Source organism: Drosophila sulfurigaster, chromosome X, assembly GCF_023558435.1.
Source record: "Drosophila sulfurigaster albostrigata strain 15112-1811.04 chromosome X, ASM2355843v2, whole genome shotgun sequence".
NCBI lineage: Eukaryota > Metazoa > Arthropoda > Insecta > Diptera > Drosophilidae > Drosophila > Drosophila sulfurigaster.
In genome coordinates, this window is record NC_084885.1 from 11,402,638 (window position 1) to 11,419,648 (window position 17,011).

At 39.6% G+C, this 17,011-nt stretch overlaps 4 protein-coding genes across 5 annotated transcripts; all 4 read left to right on the forward strand.

Annotated features, from left to right (window-relative positions):
- The first annotated feature begins 829 nt into the window (after positions 1-829).
- Positions 830-3,968, forward strand: LOC133847263 (sentrin-specific protease 6-like). Of its 2 annotated transcripts, none has more exons than XM_062282184.1 (5): positions 830-967; positions 1,577-1,695; positions 1,761-1,977; positions 2,041-3,407; positions 3,471-3,968. In XM_062282184.1, the coding sequence occupies exons 1-5, from the start codon at positions 931-933 to the stop codon at positions 3,822-3,824; spliced, it is 2,094 nt and encodes a 697-aa protein (XP_062138168.1). In that variant the 5' UTR covers positions 830-930; the 3' UTR covers positions 3,825-3,968. The 2 variants fall into 2 exon arrangements, with proteins under 2 accessions (XP_062138168.1, XP_062138169.1); XM_062282185.1 differs by lacking the exon at positions 830-967 and adding an exon at positions 1,318-1,474.
- A 4,396-nt stretch (positions 3,969-8,364) lies between these two features.
- LOC133849165 (antigen 5 like allergen Cul n 1-like) lies at positions 8,365-9,686 on the forward strand. Its single transcript, XM_062285072.1, has 3 exons — positions 8,365-8,874; positions 8,935-9,344; positions 9,415-9,686. Exons 1-3 carry the CDS (start codon positions 8,656-8,658, stop codon positions 9,647-9,649), a joined length of 864 nt encoding a protein of 287 aa, XP_062141056.1. The 5' UTR covers positions 8,365-8,655; the 3' UTR covers positions 9,650-9,686.
- Positions 9,687-11,144: 1,458 nt separating this feature from the next.
- LOC133849025 (antigen 5 like allergen Cul n 1-like) lies at positions 11,145-12,108 on the forward strand. The gene is made up of 2 exons (XM_062284837.1): positions 11,145-11,311; positions 11,392-12,108. The coding sequence occupies exons 1-2, from the start codon at positions 11,183-11,185 to the stop codon at positions 12,043-12,045; spliced, it is 783 nt and encodes a 260-aa protein (XP_062140821.1). The 5' UTR covers positions 11,145-11,182; the 3' UTR covers positions 12,046-12,108.
- A 1,177-nt stretch (positions 12,109-13,285) lies between these two features.
- On the forward strand, positions 13,286-14,259 carry LOC133848680 (antigen 5 like allergen Cul n 1-like). The gene is made up of 2 exons (XM_062284336.1): positions 13,286-13,446; positions 13,520-14,259. Exons 1-2 carry the CDS (start codon positions 13,318-13,320, stop codon positions 14,171-14,173), a joined length of 783 nt encoding a protein of 260 aa, XP_062140320.1. The 5' UTR covers positions 13,286-13,317; the 3' UTR covers positions 14,174-14,259.
- Positions 14,260-17,011: the final 2,752 nt, after the last annotated feature.

Genomic DNA, 17,011 nt, shown 5'->3' on the forward strand with positions numbered 1-17,011 from the left:
ATTACAATTATGTTGTGATTTTGTTTTTCATATTTCTACACTACTGTCTTCAGAATTAGTGTTAAAAATAACGTGCAATTTCTTTCTTGTTTTAATCTGTCCCTCCATATTGTTATTGGGCGAGGGCTTTATTGTTGCTTTGATGTAACTTATTGCTAGCATTGACGGTGTAGTGCTATATTTTCATTTCAGTGTGCTATTCACAGTTCAACTCTAGAGAACTTTTATGTTTTACAATCTAGGAGGTATTCTTATTATTGACAAGTAAAACTTGCACAATAGAATGTTAAATTTCATTTATACTCTAACTAATCTGTTACTTTTGCTCTCTCTTCAACAGCAGATGCTGAATAGTTTAACAGCTAACTGGACATCCGGTATTGATAAAAGTGCCACAGCCACAGCAAGGCATCAACATACATTCATACAACAATCACTTGGTGTGCACAACATGGCCGCAGGAGCAGCAACAACAGCAGCAGCACGTGCTGCATAACGTGAAACAACAGCAGCAGCAACAGTTGCAGCTGCAAGCACAAACCGCACAAACTTGCTGCAGACGTGTGTTGTGCCACAGCAAACGAATAACGTGGTCTTTCAGCAAGTGCAGATGCAAAAGACGCCTCTGCAACAGCAACATCAAGCGGTGCAGCAACCATAATTGGTGGCAACTACCGCCCAATTGGTACGCTCGCCATTTCGTGGCAAAACTCAGCAGCAGCAGCTGCCGCCGGAGGAAGCGCCACCTTTACGCCGTGCACAGGTAACATGCTCGGCAGGGGCATGGCCGCCATTAGGGGCAGAATGACGCGTAGTGGACGTCAAGTAGCCGAAGTGGAAACCGTGTTGCTGCTGAGCAGTGAGGATGAAGCTGAATAGGATGATGGCAGCGCTGTGAACAATAGTAATGGCAATAATGCCTGCGATCCAATGCTGCTCGATGTGAACGAGGAGGCGCTATACAAAGGTCAGTAATAATACAAAGAAATTAACTTTTTATGTACATGTTTATTTATTGTTGAAGTTAGAGTAGCTTCAAAACTAAACAGCGATATTTTCATGTTATGCTTATGTTTTATTTACATAAATTTAAATATGTACATTAAAATACATATATATGTATATATATCATAAGAAGTACCATCATAATCTTCATGCACACATTCTTCATTCGTTTATGAATATTTGTGTTTGCATCCCTGTATTGCTATGCACACTATTTATCGTTGCTGTTGGCAATGCTGCGTGCTTGTAGTTACGACTACAGATGGCGCTGCGGTACCACGCCATTTTTACTGTATGCGAGTGTGACGACAAAAAAGAAAGAAGAAGCGCACATCGCAGTCAACACACAAATACACACGAATTTAATGAGTGTAATGAATTTGAACAAAAACTGCAATTAAATAATTAATAATTCGACATTTGCTGCATGTGTTGAGTGCCTACACGCAAAGCATTATGGACACCGACGGTGAGGCAGGCAATACAAGCAAAAAATTAGACGAAATAAATGTGACAACCACATGCATAGAACACAATTAAAAATGCATTCTACACATTTTTTGGCTTGCAGATTTTGTGCGCGGCGATGTCACAGATCAAGCGGATACAGCCCAGGGCGAAGCATTCACCACAGAATTGAGTTGCAAGTGTCTGCGTCTGTTTCCATATCGCTTTGAAGTCACCGAGCCGGTAAGTGAAATAACACCATTATATATATATATAATATATATGCTAATAATGAGTTGGTCCTCAAGGTAAAATTCACGTCGAAGGGCGTGCGCATAGCGGGCATTCTGCCCGAAAAGGATACCAAGTTTGTGCTCCATATTTATAAGCGCGAAGTCATCAAAGTGATTGCTCATTTTGCCAGCTCGGAGCAGGCTCAGCCGCTGATCACACTCTACATGCTGAAGCGTTGCGCACAGTACGTTAAGACGCAGCTGCAGCTGCCTGACGATGCGGCCAACGAACGTAAGTTCGCCAATAGTCTTCCTTCGATTTCCGTTCCATAAAAATATTGATTTTATTCTTTAGAATTCCCTTTCAAGGCCAATGGCAGTTTGCATGAGCGTCGTTTGCTATTGGTGTTTGACAGCATTAATTTCTCGGCACGCGAAACCATCAAGGCCATGTTTAACTTTGTGGATGAGATCTCCACAAGCGATGCAGCCGAAATCTTTGAACGCATCGCCGACTTGGATCGCAAGGAACTGGAGAAGTCGAAACAAATGCCGCCAAGACAACTGCGTCCGGATGAACAAATCAGTCTGCTGATGTATCCCCCCAAAGGAACGGGTGGATTGTGCATACGCATGGAGGATTATATGTGCCTCACCAGGGAATCGTATTTGAATGACATCATCATTGATTTCTATCTGCTCTGGCTGCGCAATACGCTCATTCCTGAAAGGCTGCGCGATAGAACACACATTTTTAGCACCTTCTTTTACAAACGACTCACAACGCTGACGCGTTCCATGGACGTGAAGCTGACACCGGCCCAAAGGCGTCATGCGCGTGTGCAGAAGTGGACAAAACTGGTGGATATCTTCGATAAGGACTTCATCATTGTCCCAATCAATGAGCAATCGCATTGGTTCCTAGCCATCATCTGTTTCCCATGCCTTAAAGGACCCGTTACCTATGATACTAATCAGCCGGTAGAGGCTCAGCAGCTGAAGCGACACCGTGGCAAGAAAGTGCCGATGCAGATTAGCAACACAACTAACACATCGCAAACGAAACGCGACTCCGTCACATTGCCAACGATGCCCATCGACATTTGCAACATTGCCGACGATGAAAGCGAACGCGACGAAGCGGAAGGCGACGAAAGTGATATGGCATCTGAGGATAGCGAGAGCTCCAATTCACCCAACCGCGTCACCAATGACGATGTGCCGGCTGTGAAGCAGCCATTGATACTGATATTTGACTCGTTGGCGGGTGCCTCACGTAGTCGAGTGGTGGCAACGCTGCGCGATTATCTCACGTGCGAGTACAAGGTGAAGAAGCCGGATGCGCAGAAGCATATTTTCAGCAAGGACAACATGCCGGGCCATTGTGTCAAGGTGCCACAGCAAAATAACTTTACCGACTGTGGTCTTTATCTGCTGCAGTATGTGCAGCAGTTCTTTAAGGAACCCATTAAGGATTATCGGCTGCCTATCAAGCAGCTGACCAACTGGTTCGATTATCTGACTGTGACCAAGAAGCGTGAGGATATTGCTCATCTAATACAGCAACTCATGGACGAGAGTAACAGCAATCAGCGTCTGATATTGCCAGTGATTGAGTTTCCAACACTTAATGGGCAGCTGGTCGAGTATCCCGAGGAGTCCGAAAGCGCCGAATTCGAGGAGGAAGAGGGACACGACGACGAAGACTACGTAAGCGATGCGGTGAGTAAACTAAAGAGTAAATATAACGAATAAAAACTAATAACATTTCATTTGTAATGACAGCTGGATGATAGCGGTAATACGGAGATGGAAGTGGATCCCACGTATGAAGAGTTGCAAACAGCAAAGGCTGCGACACGGTCGTCAACTGCAGCCACTGTGACCACAAACACGACCACAACGTCTGTGTTGCCTGAAACTACCACAGCACGTCGTTTCATGCTAAAGCGTCGTTTGCAGAACGGATCAGCAGGCAGTCCAAGCGGCGCCAATGGGGCAGACAACAACAATGGCAACCAGTTGGAGGTGCAGTTGATCAGCTCGCCTAAAGCCATCTCCTCACAGAGTAGTATGCTAAAGAATCGCATTGCTGGCATTGATGTCGGGAGTTTGAAAACACGCAAGATTGAACCATAGCATCTGGGACCCGATCCCATTGTCGATATCCCGCCGTTGCAGTTGTTATAGCTGTTGCGTCCACTGTAAATAGGAAAGAGATATGAATAGATTTTTAATTGATAATTACAATAACAAATGAATAAAATATTATGTACAAATAAATGCGAATTTTATTTGAATTAAGGCTCCATTATCGTGATAGGTCACTAAAGCACGAGTCTTTTTTACTTTTAATGCCCCGCTGACCGCCTTTGCCGAGAACCAGTTTGCGCTTGCCATGTAGGCTTGAATGGTTGCCATGTATACACGGCCGACCCATGTACAATATGGGCTACATGGTGAGACTCCCATAGTCATATCCCCACCCACTGCCGGATTAATGTATACAAGTTTATTAATTTAAGTAGCTTGACAGCAATGACTTTGATTCTAAAGAATTGAAAATAGTATGCGTATTAAAGCTGCTTTGCCTACGCTTGCTACAGTCTTTGCCATGTATCTGTGTCGTATATACATTGCAAGCTACATGGCACATGCAAAGTTGGGTTATGTTTACATGTTTACAGCAGCAGGTGGCTGAGGGTAGAGACGACGGAAGCAGATCCACGAATGACGAGCACAAAGCAAAAGTCGAAAGACGCTAGCTTCACGCGTTAGCAAAGCACATCAACTGTTTTTGAAGAACACCATCGGAAACAATCAAAATCCTATTTATTTTCCAAATTATACTTGTAAAATAATACGATATTTTAATAGATTAAATTGCATTCATTATTATTGTGTACTTATTGTAAGCAAGTAGGCTACCAATATACAAACAAAAATTTCAAAAGTCTACTGTATTTCGGATGATTGAAATGTCCATTATCGCAAGGACTACTTTTATAAAGACAAATCGATCCAAGACAAGCGCTAGCTATATAGTTTCAATTAGAATTTATAGTTAAATCACCAACTGCTTAGTAGCGCCATCTATGTTTCGTTGGCAATGAGTATTTAAAACTGCAAAAATATTAAATTTATTGTAGTATACTTTCAGGAGCGAAAGTTGTGGTCTCCAAATATGCAAGTGACTTGCTGTATTTCTGCTTGCTGCTGATTCATGATCGCCTGGTATTTCATCTGCTTATTGGTTACTTTTTCAGCGCTTGAGGCTGCTTCAAGAGGCCAAGTACAGCAATCGATGATGGCAAGAACTGCCCGGCTAGCAAACGAAATACTAGGAGAACATAAATCAGCAGCAACCAGAACTAAAGAAAGTCATCTACTAAATTAGTGGCACATTCATTTGGGCGCCTATTTCAAATTTAAAATTTGAATGTAACCGACAAAAAAAAACAGAAATCCGTTAAAAATTCAAAAATATTGTTTGTATTATTTTTGTATTTTGCCATATTTCGGTGGTTTGAAGGACGATCAGGATGTCCTTTGTCACAAGGATAATGCTAATAAATACAAACTGATTTAAATACTCAAAAGGACGAAAATCTTTACAGGATTCAAAATAAATTGTATACAGAAAATAGGCTATAACATGAAAATGTCCTTGTATATCCTGGCAAGCAATAAGTGAATCGATGCATATTAATGAGGCCTAATAACATGTCAAAGGACATTCCAATTATTCTTGTAGTTCTTGAGTTATCATTTGGACCTTGGATCAAAAAATTACAATTCTTGGATCCTTAGATAATCTCATAATTTTTGATGCCAACGGATAGAAGAGGTCCTTGCAATCCTAGCCGTATACGTCCTTTGAAAATCTGACAGGATATGGACGAGATATAGCTTGTTTTCGAAAAAAGACCGTAGTTGCACCCTCAAAGTATGCAATAATTTTTTTTATTTTATTGCCACTTTCAAATTTGAAAATAACCGACAAAAATTCAAATCTGCTAAAAGACTGTTCAATGAATAATCCATTGTTTTATCGCAGTTAGAAAGGTACAACTGGTAAAATACCACGTGGAGCAACTGAAATACCAGGCGAACATAATAGAGTAGCAAGTGGATTTCTCTATAAGTGCACTCAAATGTGCCTCGCTGCCATTGGTCAATTGGTTGTGCTCTAGTTTGTGGATCCTAAGAGCGAGAATATGATCTGAGCAGTTTAAGAGAGAGAGAGAAGTAGAGAGAGTTCTTAGAGCTTTAAAGAACTTTAGTTGCCACTTCTGCTTGCTGCTGATTTCTGTTCGCCTGGTACTTTCCCAGCTAATATGCCAGTTTTTAGGCGCTCGTGACGGTAAGAAACAAAAACTGAAAATTAAGCAAATCATATATTATTTCTTAAAAGGTAAAGAATAATATCAGTTCTTGACAAGGTAAGTATTACGTTCTGCTGTTAAACAGTCCTGTTAAATTTGTCCCTGTCCAAAAAGCCAATTTGGCCTATGTGAAATTTGCTGAGCACCAGGTGATCAGAATCATAAAACAAGCGATAGCAATATAAATTTAAAAATTAAAGTTTCGCGCTTGCGCAGCTTATGTTAAGCCGGTCTGTTAAGTGCAGCTGTTTAGGAGCGCTGTTAAATGCTAAGACCGTTGTTAAATGTTGTTACTGTCTATGTAATAACTGTTAAGTGGACATTCGTTTTTTCTCTATAACTCTAAAAAATCATTAAGGATCTGGCAAGGACATACCCTTTTGTTATCAAGGGAACAAGGACTACCAATTGGCACTCAACGATTTTTAAGAATTTCTTATTTAGTTCGCTTCAAAATATCGAACATTTTCTTTTGAAGTCAATCGATAGATTTCGATTACATGAATCATGAATTTATCAGGTCCACTCAAAATGCGCAAGGATATGGCCGAGTTAGGATAATTTTTCTAATATGTAACAATATAACAATATAACAGCAGCAAATATTTTTTGTAGCATTCTTTGGGGCTGCGACAATTCGAATTGTCAATGTACCAACAAACAATAGATGGCGTCACAAAGCCTTTGTACTTTTACTAACATTTTAGCTCATCAATTTATCGTTTGTATTCATTTCATACTGACCGTATGTACCTTAATATTATGATTGAGATATCCTTCTGTATTCTATATATTATATTTTGTCCACAATTTTTATATTGTTTAGTTTGTTTTGTTTTTCATTTTTTTGTTTTGTTTTTTTTGTTTTCTTAGAATTTTCACACGCAAAGGTTTTCCTTATTGAATGATAGCCTAAAACAAACATTTCTGATTTGTTTCAAGTGAAACCATCCACAGGGAGTGGGTAATCCCATAATGATTCATAATTATTAGCAACTGAAAGGCAATTGCATAGATATATTTCTATCTCTACACTGTCTTGTGATGCCCCTTGAAAGAAATCGTTCAACAAATACAAAAGCAAAACTAAACAGATAAAACAATGAATAAAGAACAACCGTAACAAGAAAAGGAAAGCAAAGATTATAGAACATATGTATATGAACAAATAAACCATATTTTCTGTGTACAATTTAACAAGATGGAGATGGAGAAGAGGAAGATCGTTGAAGCTAGCGAAGCAAACTAAATGACATAAATAACTAGAAACAAAACAAAAAGATGAAAAAACAGACCACAGATTTACTTATATAATATTATATACTTATAATACACACGATAAATAACTAATTACCTATATAGTATATAGTAAGCAGAACCAGAAAGAGAATCAATGCAAAACATAGCAAAAGAATGATTAAAAATTAACAGAAATGAAAATGGGTAGGGAGTATCTCATAGTCGAGCTCTCTTACTCGTTGAAATGAAGTGGTTACATTATATTTATCAGCTAGCAGGAAGTATTACACAAGAATTTGTATTTGCTGTTTTTATGGCCGATAACAACAAAGAAATGAAAACGAACTCTGTTTCATGATTTCAGGTTGTATCAAAGTATTCTCCTAATTTCACAATAAACTCTTTTATTTTTGTCATTTCATTTAGTGATGCTCAAAACAATTAAACACTTTATTTTTGTCATTTCATTTAGTAATGCTCAAAACAATATCTAGTATCATATTTATTCTGACTTGCAAATAAACAATATTATTGTTGTCATAACTTTGTTATTGTTTTGGTTTCTATTTGCTCTGTTGCTAGTTGTGGAGAGTTTTGAGGTAAACAACCACAAGATATTGCGTACCACTTGACGTATACGCGATCGTAAATATATGTTTGACACAAATATAGTCGTTGATTTCAGTTTCCATTCACTGCCACAGCTCATTGGTGATCCCCTAGTTGTCATAAAATATAATAAAATATTCCAATTCTTGCATGGCTACGGAATTATTCTTTCTGTTCTCTGAATTCTGTTCAATAAATTAGCGAGCGCAGTATTCAGAGACTGCGAACATTATCATGGCTCACATAAATTATAATCGACAAACTTCTGTCAGCGAACAGCGGAAGACACTTGAAATTGTTTATACACCTGGAATGGCTTAAAGTGATAACAAGTGTTGTGTTGATTATTTGCATTGAAATTTATTGGATGTAAAATATATTAAAATAAAAGAAACAAAATTTCTAATTAATAGTGATTTCTTTCTCTTTCATAAATTGAGTGGAAAATTTTCGCATTTTGTTATAGCAGACTTTAAAAATAGGATGACAAGTTTACCTACCGAAACAATAGGTTTAGCAAATATTAAACAAGCTCAGCCAAATCTTCTTTAAAAACATAGTGAATTAGTTTCTTATAGAGGCTTAGAGCTAGTTAAACAAGACTCTTTTCTAATGCAGCTGGTCCACCACGCACGAGTTGCAAACACAGTTGGAGGCATTTTTTTTTGGATTGTTCCGTTATTTATCTAACTTTTTATATTTGTATTTAATATACAAATATCAGTATTTGATTCTGTATGCCACGTTTATTTCTTTTGGTAAATTTCGCGACTATAAAAGCCAAGAGATTTGACTATAATGTTACAGTTATTTGGCTGCCGAATTTCGAAATGCTGCGCTTCAGTTTGACACTTCTCGCCATCAGCCTGACCTTGGCTCAAGTCCACGGAGCGGTCGACTATTGCAATGCAACGCTTTGTGGCACTTCCACAAACATTGGCTGCAACAACAATGGGGTATGTGAATGCAAATAGTTTTTGAAAAGTGCGAAAGCGAAACTTATTTAATTAACGCAGACGTGGTCAACAAATTGCCCCACGAGCCCAGCGCCGTACCTCATCGCCATGAACTTGACGATGCGCCAACATTTGGTGAAGCTGCACAATGTGCGACGCAACAATATTGCTCTCGGAAACCTGCCCAGATACGATACGGCCAAGAGAATGGCAACGATGCGCTGGAGTCCACAGCTGGCAACGCTTGCCGCACTCAATGTGAAGCAATGCCAGATGAAGCACGACGCATGCCACAACACACCGAAGTACAAAATGAGCGGACAGAACTTGGCCTTCATTTCGTATTCGGGTGCCTCTTCCAGCCAGACGAATGCCGCGCTCCTTACATCGTCGGTGACCATGTGGTGGAACGAAAGACTGGATGCCAACAAGAGTGTCATTGCGAAGTATCCCTCCGACTGGACTGGACCGTAAGAAGCAGCAACTTTAATTGAATTAATAATCACAAGTAATCACTTCGTTTCCTTTCCATTCTTTTAGTGAAATTGGACACTTTACCGTAATGGCGCGACAGAATAATGTTGCTCTCGGCTGCGCAGCTGCCAGATATGTGACCAGCGGCATGAACAACTTTCTGCTGGCCTGCAATTATGCCACCACAAACATTGTCGGCAATGCCGTCTATGTGGCGGGCACCACAGCTGCCGGCTGCACCACGGGCACCAATGTCAACTATCCTGGTCTCTGCAAGGTGGCCGAAGTCTTCACCTACTAGGAGACATCTAAAACAATAAAAATCCTGATGTATACAAGAGATGTGACACTTGTTTAATTGAATTCTAAGACTTAGTTGACCGACTGACTGAAAGATTTATGATCAACAAAATGGTAAACTGATAGACAGATAGATTTCCGGGCAGACTTCTCGACTGAGCAGAGCAGACACTGATAAGCAGACAGGTGCGTGGAGGAATGGACAGTGAGATAGTTGAACACACAGAGAGAAAAGGAGACATTAAAAAGTAGAAAAAGTTAGCCAATTTCATTGCTCTTTACTTCCATTTGGCACATTTAAATTGTTTGCTTTATACAATATAAATATGTTTTGTATAATTTACGGTTGCTGTGTGCTTTGCATTTCCATTTGGTAAACATTTGCGCTGGCTAAAACAAATAATGACAGAAAGTGTGCATGCTGCACTCTAACGTTCTGTTTGCTTCCAATTGCAGTGTTTTGTAGCAGTCAGTATTGGAGCAATTAGTGTTGTAGCAGTCAGCTTTGCATATTGTATTTATCAATTTATTTGTGTTGCATTTTCTTTTGTTAACTATTTGAGCTGGCCAAACAAATACGGTCAAGGCACGTGCAGGCGTAAGTCTCTTTCGTTCTTGATATTAATTACTTTATTGACAAATGTAATTGCTCACTTGGAGTTTTTTAGTGGTCAGTGTTATAGCGATCACTTCCTCAATTGCATGTTTTGTAACAAGTAATTAAATTGTGGATCCTATTTTGCACTTTTTATTTGCTAGTTGCTTTCTTATTATGATAGAACATTAAGTATTACAGCAGCGAGTCTTCACTTTGTAAGTGTATAAATTCTACTTCCTTCTACTTTCAAATTCATGTAAATAAGGCATCTACACGCGTTACTATATTTTATTCGCTCTTTTGCTCTTCTGTTTACTTTTACATCGAGTTGTTCGCCTTTTATGTTGTAGCATTCAGTCTTATAGCAGTCAGTCTTCTAACAGTCAGTCTTATAGCAGTAAGTTTTATAACGGTTAGTGTTGTAGCAGTCAGTCTTGTAGCAGACAATCTTCTAGCAGTAAGTGTTCTATCAGACAGTGTTGTAGCACTCAGACTCTTATCATTTAATGTTCCATCGGTCAGTCTTGTATGATTCAGTCTTGTAGCAGTTAAACTTTTATCATTCACTGTTCTATCTTATAGCAATTAGTGTTCCATCAGTCAATGCTCCATCATTCAGTCTTGTAGAAATCCCTCTTGTAACAATCAGCTTGTACATTTGATGACACATCCACGTAAACTAAAAGTAAGGGAATAGCTGTGAATAAGTCTCAGTTTTGCCACATTATCATAATGTTCTTTGTTGCCATGACGTCTTTAATTATCGCCGCTCGTCTCTGCCGTCTCCAGTGGGAGTTGAGCTTCCGGTACTTGGGTGTAAATTTTTAAGCAATTGTATCGCAAATTGGATAAAGAAAATTCCGCGCGAACCGACGCAGTTGACATAAAAGTGCCGATCGCTGGGCTAGCAGACAACAATCGAGCTTTGTTACAGACATGACCAACTTCCCAATCGTGACTGTGCTAACGGCACTTTCAGCTGCACTCACTGGCGTCTTTGGTGCCACGGACTATTGCAAGCAGGAATGCCATGGCAAAAAACACATTGGCTGCAACAACGATGGCGTGCGTATGACTCAACTTTCCCATTCTCCAATTCTCTTAATAAACATGTGTTTATCTCTCGCTTCCTATCTTTATGACAGGCTTGGGGATCGAGCTGTCCCAGTGACAGAGCCTTGGTTAGTCTCTCGGACGCTGACAAGAATGTGCTTTTAGCCAGCCACAATGGATATCGCAGCTTCATCGCCGCCGGAGGCGAGAGCAAACTGAAGCCCGCCTGCCGCATGGCCACCATGCAATGGGACGATGAGCTTGCTTATCTGGCCTCCCTCAATGTGCGCAGCTGTCGGATAAGACACGATGGCTGCCGCAACACCGACGCCTTCCAGCGGGCTGGACAGAATCTTTACAGGGGGGGCATCATTGATCCTCTCAATAAGACGGCACACCTCATCCAGAGCGTGGACATGTGGTACAGTGAAGTGAAGTACACTAAGCAGTCATACATCGATGCCTATCCTTCCAACTACAAAGGACCCTACATCGGCCATTTCACCTCCATGGTCGCCGATCGCAACACTCATGTGGGATGCGCTGCATCCACTTACTCGGTGCAGGGGAAATCCTCCAAGGAGTTGCTCTTAGCCTGCAACTATGCGTCCACCAATGTTCTTGGCTTCAAGATGTACAACTCGTGCTCTGTCCCAGCCAGCAAGTGCACCACGGGCGTCAATCCCAGCTACAAGTTCCTCTGCAGTGTCAACGAGGTATACGATGTTAACAACTTGTGGTACTAAGTATGAAGTTAACAATGCAACGAACCGAATAAAACGCAAAAAAAAAAAATATTATGATAAATAAGGAGTTTCCTAAGGCTGTTAAATTTTAATTTTTAAGGCTAAGTGAAAACTCTCCTAGGGAAAATTTTGAAAAAAAAAAAAACTTAAATTTGGAAACATCTCATAGAAAGAAAAAGAAGATTACTATGTTTTGTTGAATATAAGATTAATATAAAAATCTAAAGTAAATTTGAATTAGAATTAACCGTTGAATGAAGTTATGTCTGGCCATATATTCTTTTCCGTTCAAGAGTAAGAAAAGCTATGTTTATAAATTTACTAACATCTTGTTATGAGAGACTTAGACAGTTAGTAAGTAATGTATATTAGGATACATATATCTGGGTGAGTCTTCATTGTTTGTTGAAATGGTTATGATGTGTGTGTTTATTTAAGTCAAGACTGCAGCTCGTTGCCTTAATGATCTATGACTATTTGCCAAGTTCGCATAAATTGTTGTATAGTTATCATATTGCACTTGGCTCAATTGTGCTCGCATCCTGTGTTGACTTCTTCGACTTTGATTGCAACACGCGTAATGTGAATGTGATTACAACTATGTGTGTTGTAGTGAGTGTGTGTCTGCTTACTTTTACATCCAGCTGTTCGCTTTTTATGTTGTAGCATTCAGTCTTATAACAGTCAGTCTTATATCAGACAGTTTTATAGCGGTTAGCGTTGTAGCAGTCAGTCTTGCAGCAGTTAAACTGCTGTTCTGTCAGTCAGTCTTGTTGCAGTCGGTTTTCAATCAGTCGGAGTTAAACCAGTCAGTATTGTTGCAGTCAGTTATGTAGGAGACAATCGTGTAGCAGTCAGTGTTCTTTATGTCCGTGTTGTAGAGGTCAGTCTTCTAGCAGTCAGTGTTCGATCAGTCAATGTTCCTTCATTCAGTCTTGTAGCAATCCCTCTTGTAACAATCAGCTTGTACCTTTGATGACACACCCACGAACGTTTACTAGAATAAAGGGAACAGCTGTGAATAATTCTTAGTTTTGCTACATTATCACAATGTTCTTTGTTGCCATGACGTCTTTAATCATCGCCGCTCGTCTCCGCCGTCTCCAGTGGGAGTTGAGCGTGCGGTACTTGGGTGTAAATATTTGAGCAATTGTTACGCCCTCTTATCACAAATAGCAAGTTAGATAAAGAAAATTCCGCGCGAAGCGACGCAGTTGACATAAAAGCGCCGAGCGCTGGGCGAGCAGACAACACTCGAGCTTTGATACAGACATGAGCAACATCCCAATCGTAACTGTGCTAACGGCACTTTCAGCTGCACTCACTGGCGTCTTTGGTGCCACGGACTATTGCAAGCAGAACTGCGGAAGCACCCAAAACATTGGCTGCAACAACGATGGCGTACGTATAACTCAGCTTTTCCCATTATCCTTAAAAACATGTGTTTATCTCTCGCTTCATATCTTTATGGCAGGCTTGGGGATCGAGCTGTCCCAGTGACAGAGCCTTGGTGAGTCTCTCGGACGCTGACAAGAATGTGCTTTTGGCCAGCCACAATGGACATCGCAACTTCATCGCCGGCGGAGGCGAGAGCAAACTGAAGCCCGCTTGCCGCATGGCCACCATGCAATGGGACGATGAGCTCGCTTATCTGGCCTCCCTCAATGTGCGCAGCTGTCAGATGAAACACGACGGCTGCCGCAACACCGATGCCTTCCAGTGGGCTGGACAGAATCTGGCCTGGATTGGCTTCTTTGATCCTCTCAATAAGACCGCTAGCCTAATCCAGAGCGTGGACATGTGGTACAGCGAAGTGAAGGACACCGAGCAGTCATACATCGATGCCTATCCCACCAACTACAACGGACCCGCCATCGGTCACTTCACCGTCATGGTCGCTGATCGCAACACCCATGTGGGATGCGCTGCATCCACTTACTCGGTGCAGGGACAATCCTACAAGGCTTTCCTCTTGGCCTGCAACTATGCGGCCACCAATGTGGTTGGCATCAAGATGTACAACACGTGCTCTGTCCCAGCCAGCAAGTGCACCACGGGCGTCAATCCCAGCTACAAGTTCCTCTGCAGCGTCAACGAGGTATACGATGTTAACAACTTGTGGTACTAAGTATGAAGTTAACAATGCAACAATTCGAATAAAATACCAAAATTATTAAGATGAATATGAAGAATAAACTAATAATGTTTTAATATATTGTTATCTCTGGGTTGAGGAGTTTCATATCACTTTTGTAGGCAGAGTTAAAACTCCCTTAAGGAATATTTTTGAAGAAAGACCAATAGAAGACTATCTTGTTGAAGATAAGTTAATGTGTATTAATATGTAATATTAATATTATTATATATACAAATATTTTCATTGCACAAACTAATTTATTTTATCACACATTTAATTACAATTAATATAATTTGTAAATATAATATGTAAAAAAATTGTATGTACGTATACTTAATTTAATTGCTTTATTGGCTTAGAATATTAATTGCATATTGAGTTTCAGTTTATAATGTAAAATAAAACAAATAAGAAAGGAACTAAAAGTGGGCTCAACTGTGAGATATCCGCTATCTATTAAAAAAACCAAAAGCAATAGCAGCGAAATAACTTCTTCCCCAGTTTGACATTGCACAAATTACGTGTTGCATACTTTGCGGCGCTTGCAAATTTATCGAATATCAAAGACGAAAAGTGGCCAACTTAATTGTATGGATTTGCCATTTGTTAGTATAACGTTTAATGTTTAATTTATAATTCGGTAGCTGCTTTATAGGTAGCATAATATTAATTTCATTTTGTATAGTTTTATGTTATTAAGTAATTGAATCAGTACAGCAATTTAATCAGTCCAAAGCTCAATCTCAATCAATATTGAGAACTTAAACACTAACATTAAAATCGAAAATAAATTTGAATGCTTTTGGAAAAAATCCTGGTCAACATTTGAGTGAAAAGTTGAATTTATGTCTGGCCATATTCCGTATTCCATTTAATAGCTTGAAAAGCTAGTTGCAACAATTTCAGTGGCAAAATTTGGATTTGGATTTATTGAAATAAATAAATAAAAACTTTGCGGCAGACTCTCTACTTTGATTATGCATGAATTCTATGGGAAAGTCAAGTCAATAATATATAATAACTATTAATAATAATACATAATAATGTATACATTAAAATAATAATTCAATTCATTAATATGAGAGAAAAATAGTAGTAAATAGTGTAGTAGGACGTGTGCCTACACACACATACATACATATACTTTAACTCGATGCTCTCTCGGCTATCCGAACTCTCTCTCTCGATATTGGCTCTCTTTATCATTTCTCTCTTTTCACATTCGTATTATACATAATTAAGCTACGCGGTCAGTCTTGATCGAGCAGCAGAATAAATCAGACGCTAAGCTGCAATTCGTGTTTTATTAAGTGTGTACAACTACCACAAATTCAGAAGTGGGATCGGCCATGAAGAAAAAAAAAAAAAATTATGAACACGTCTACATTTGACAAATACGCTACGGCCCAGTTAAAAAAGTGGCTAACAGAGCTATGTTTGCCCACGACAGGCAGAAAAGCGAAATTAATAAAACGGTGGCTCGATGTTTCACCAGAGAAGTTTAAAAGAGTGCCAGCAGGAAGCAACGATTTATTAAGTTTGGCCAATATTTTGTTTGGCCAAGAAAAGGAATTGCACAACAACAACGAGCGTCATGATCAGACTCAAAATGTTCGCGAAAATTCTGACAGAGGAGAGGGTGTTCACCAGGATTTGCTAAACACCATTGAAAAGTCGCAAGAAGAATTACGTTTAAGCAAAGAGGAATTGCGAAATTCTCAGTACAACGCAGCTGCACATCAGATGTCTACAACAGAAATAGACAACAACAACGACAGCAACGGGATCGACACAAACAACAACGGCGCCACACACTTACTCGATTTGTGCACAGCTGCACAAAGTGCGGCGTCAGAAGTCGCGAATTTGGGCGATGGCAACAACGACAACAACAACGTCAGCAGTTCTGTATGTCAAGCTATGGGCAGCACTGGAAATGTAACGGGCAGTACTGGAGAAGAGAAGAATTGAGCTAAACGAAGTAAAATGTGGATCAGCGGTCTCGCTCGCACTCGGAAAGGAAGCTACGCTAGAGTTCGACGGAAAATCATGTGCACGCATTTGGGAGAAGATCGCGTCATCACAAGGCAACATCTGTTAGGAACACAGATTGTTGGGCAACAACTGTTAGGGACATCAACTGTTAGGCAACAACTGTTAGGGACATCAACTGTTAGGCAACAACTGTTAGGGACATCAACTGTTAGGCAACAACTGTTAGGGACAGAAACTGTTAGGTAACAATTGTTAGGGGCACAGACTGTTAACGATAACAGAACGAATAATGAAAACAAACTGTTAGGAAATATTTTTGCTAAACCACAACTGTTACGAGATTGTTATGCTAAACCACAACTGTTACGAGATTGTTATGCTAAATCACAACTATTAGAGGATCAATTTATTAAGGGCGATAGATTAAATGAAAAAAAAAAACTTTTATGGAATTATTAGAAGAAAATAGTTAAGAACAACAAAGATTTATCAAATTAGTGAACTCAGCAACATTCACAAAATTAGATTTGAAAAATGGCTACTTCCATGTTTACGTGGAAGAAACTTTTCGATGATTTAATCAGGCAAGAATTAAATAATAAGTAAAAATGTATAAAAATGTTTTACTGTACGAAATAATAGTAAAAGTATTAGTTAAGATTTATTTTTATTCTTTGTAAAGTCAAGATCAGGAGATCTGGTTCGCAGGATGGCCGAGTTGTAGTAGGACGTGTGCCTACACACACATACATACATATACTTTAACTCGATGCTCTCTCGGCTATCCGAACTCTCTCTCTCGATATTGGCTCTCTTTATCATTTCTCTCTTTTC

What these genes read in the sequence shown, in the direction of transcription:
- LOC133847263 (XM_062282184.1), top strand. Translation starts at nt 931, where the DNA reads ATGCTGCTCGATGTGAACGAGGAGGCGCTATACAAAG. An exon ending in CGAGGAGGCGCTATACAAAG is followed by an intron (nt 968 to 1,576) that starts GTCAGTAATAAT and finishes TTTGGCTTGCAG; the next exon opens with ATTTTGTGCGCGGCGATGTC. An exon ending in GCTTTGAAGTCACCGAGCCG is followed by an intron (nt 1,696 to 1,760) that starts GTAAGTGAAATA and finishes TTGGTCCTCAAG; the next exon opens with GTAAAATTCACGTCGAAGGG.
- LOC133849165 (XM_062285072.1), top strand. Translation starts at nt 8,656, where the DNA reads ATGCCACGTTTATTTCTTTTGGTAAATTTCGCGACTATAAAAGCCAAG. An exon ending in TTGGCTGCAACAACAATGGG is followed by an intron (nt 8,875 to 8,934) that starts GTATGTGAATGC and finishes TAATTAACGCAG; the next exon opens with ACGTGGTCAACAAATTGCCC. An exon ending in CCCTCCGACTGGACTGGACC is followed by an intron (nt 9,345 to 9,414) that starts GTAAGAAGCAGC and finishes CCATTCTTTTAG; the next exon opens with TGAAATTGGACACTTTACCG.
- LOC133849025 (XM_062284837.1), top strand. Translation starts at nt 11,183, where the DNA reads ATGACCAACTTCCCAATCGTGACTGTGCTAACGGCACTTTCAGCTGCA. An exon ending in TTGGCTGCAACAACGATGGC is followed by an intron (nt 11,312 to 11,391) that starts GTGCGTATGACT and finishes TCTTTATGACAG; the next exon opens with GCTTGGGGATCGAGCTGTCC.
- LOC133848680 (XM_062284336.1), top strand. Translation starts at nt 13,318, where the DNA reads ATGAGCAACATCCCAATCGTAACTGTGCTAACGGCACTTTCAGCTGCA. An exon ending in TTGGCTGCAACAACGATGGC is followed by an intron (nt 13,447 to 13,519) that starts GTACGTATAACT and finishes TCTTTATGGCAG; the next exon opens with GCTTGGGGATCGAGCTGTCC.